The 1364-nt window shown below is 40.8% G+C and overlaps 1 protein-coding gene across 1 annotated transcript; it reads right to left on the bottom strand.

Annotated features, from left to right (window-relative positions):
- Window positions 1-37: 37 nt before the first annotated feature.
- Window positions 38-1280, bottom strand: LOC117940871 (complement C3-like; the record flags this gene model as incomplete). Its single annotated transcript, XM_034865994.1, has 4 exons — window positions 38-128; window positions 232-280; window positions 748-829; window positions 1218-1280. Coding segments are annotated over 4 exons (285 nt in total), but the record flags the coding sequence as incomplete, so codon positions are not given.
- Between the last annotated feature and the right edge of the window lie 84 nt (window positions 1281-1364).

Raw genomic sequence — 1364 nt, 5'->3', positions numbered from 1 at the left:
GTATTAGTATGCGTGATGTGTACTTGTATGCTCTTACTAAGTTCAGGTCGGCGGTGTTGACGGTGGAGCCGGTGGGTAGGCCGATGTCCAGGACCGACATGGTTGCACTACTGTCTTTGTCCTTTGAACTGATAATGAATAAATAACAGAAGACGAATATAAAGAAAGTTAAAATACTTTAAGATTTTAAAACTATGAGAACAACACTCATAACTTCTTGATTATACTCACAAAAACTCTATTTTCAGCTTGTATGTTTTCTTATCACCAACCATTTTCACTGCAAGAGCAAAATACTGTTCAGATACTTTATAACGTAATAATATAATATGTTACTCTGGAACCCTTTGATGTAAATGTATCTTACTGTTTAATACAGGATCATACTGTAAGTGGCAATGCATTCTGGGATTCAACAACAATATTACAGCAGTATCTGCAGAATGTGGCAGATTACAGGTATTTACTGTAATTAGTAGTAGTAGTAGTAGTAGTTTACGGATATTACTGTTGATTTACAGTAGTTTTCTGGATATTACCATAAATTAACAGTAGTTTACAGTACAGTAGTTTTACAGTATATTAATGTAAATTGACAGACGTTTACTAGATATAGCTGTAACTTCACAGTGAACAGTTTAACAGTGTGTATATAGTATTTAGTATTTGTTAACTGGTTTCTCATGAGGTAAGGTACCTCCTGTTGTTTGTACCTGATCACACAGGGACGGGGGGGGGGGGCATTACCTGGAAGCAGCTGCACGGACAGGTTGAACCTCTGGCAGTCGCTCACCTGTTCACTGGGCAGAGCGTAGTACAACGACACCATCTGGTACACACACACATACACACACACACACACACACACACACACACACACACACATACAAATGATGAACTCATTCACATATGTTTTAAAAATATGAGATTGAACAAATCTGTGGTAGAAAAACCGAAATCAACAATCATCCATCTTTGTCCGCTTTGTCCCACCACCATGAGGTGATGGTTCCTGGAGGGGAACCTCAGGTTCATAGGGACACAAACCTCTCCACCACCATGAGGTGATGGTTCCTGGAGGGGAACCTCAGGTTCATAGGGACACAAACCTCTCCACCACCATGAGGTGATGGTTCCTGGAGGGGAACCTCAGGTTCTAAGGGACACAAATCAAATAACAATAATAATAATAATATTATTAATAATAATGTACTTACTTTCACCGTTGCTTCCCCTGTGCCCTGGGCGGTTACCTTCACATCCTGGTTTATCTCGTTCATCTGTGGGACAGACAGGCAGACAGACAGACAGACAGACAGGCAGACAGACAGGCAGACAGGCAGACAGACAGACAGGCAGACAGA

The sequence above is a fragment of the Etheostoma cragini genome, unplaced genomic scaffold, assembly GCF_013103735.1.
Source record: "Etheostoma cragini isolate CJK2018 unplaced genomic scaffold, CSU_Ecrag_1.0 ScbMSFa_3566, whole genome shotgun sequence".
NCBI lineage: Eukaryota > Metazoa > Chordata > Actinopteri > Perciformes > Percidae > Etheostoma > Etheostoma cragini.
The sequence above is the reverse complement of the archived record's forward strand: the minus strand, read 5'-3'. Positions and strand labels throughout refer to the sequence as shown.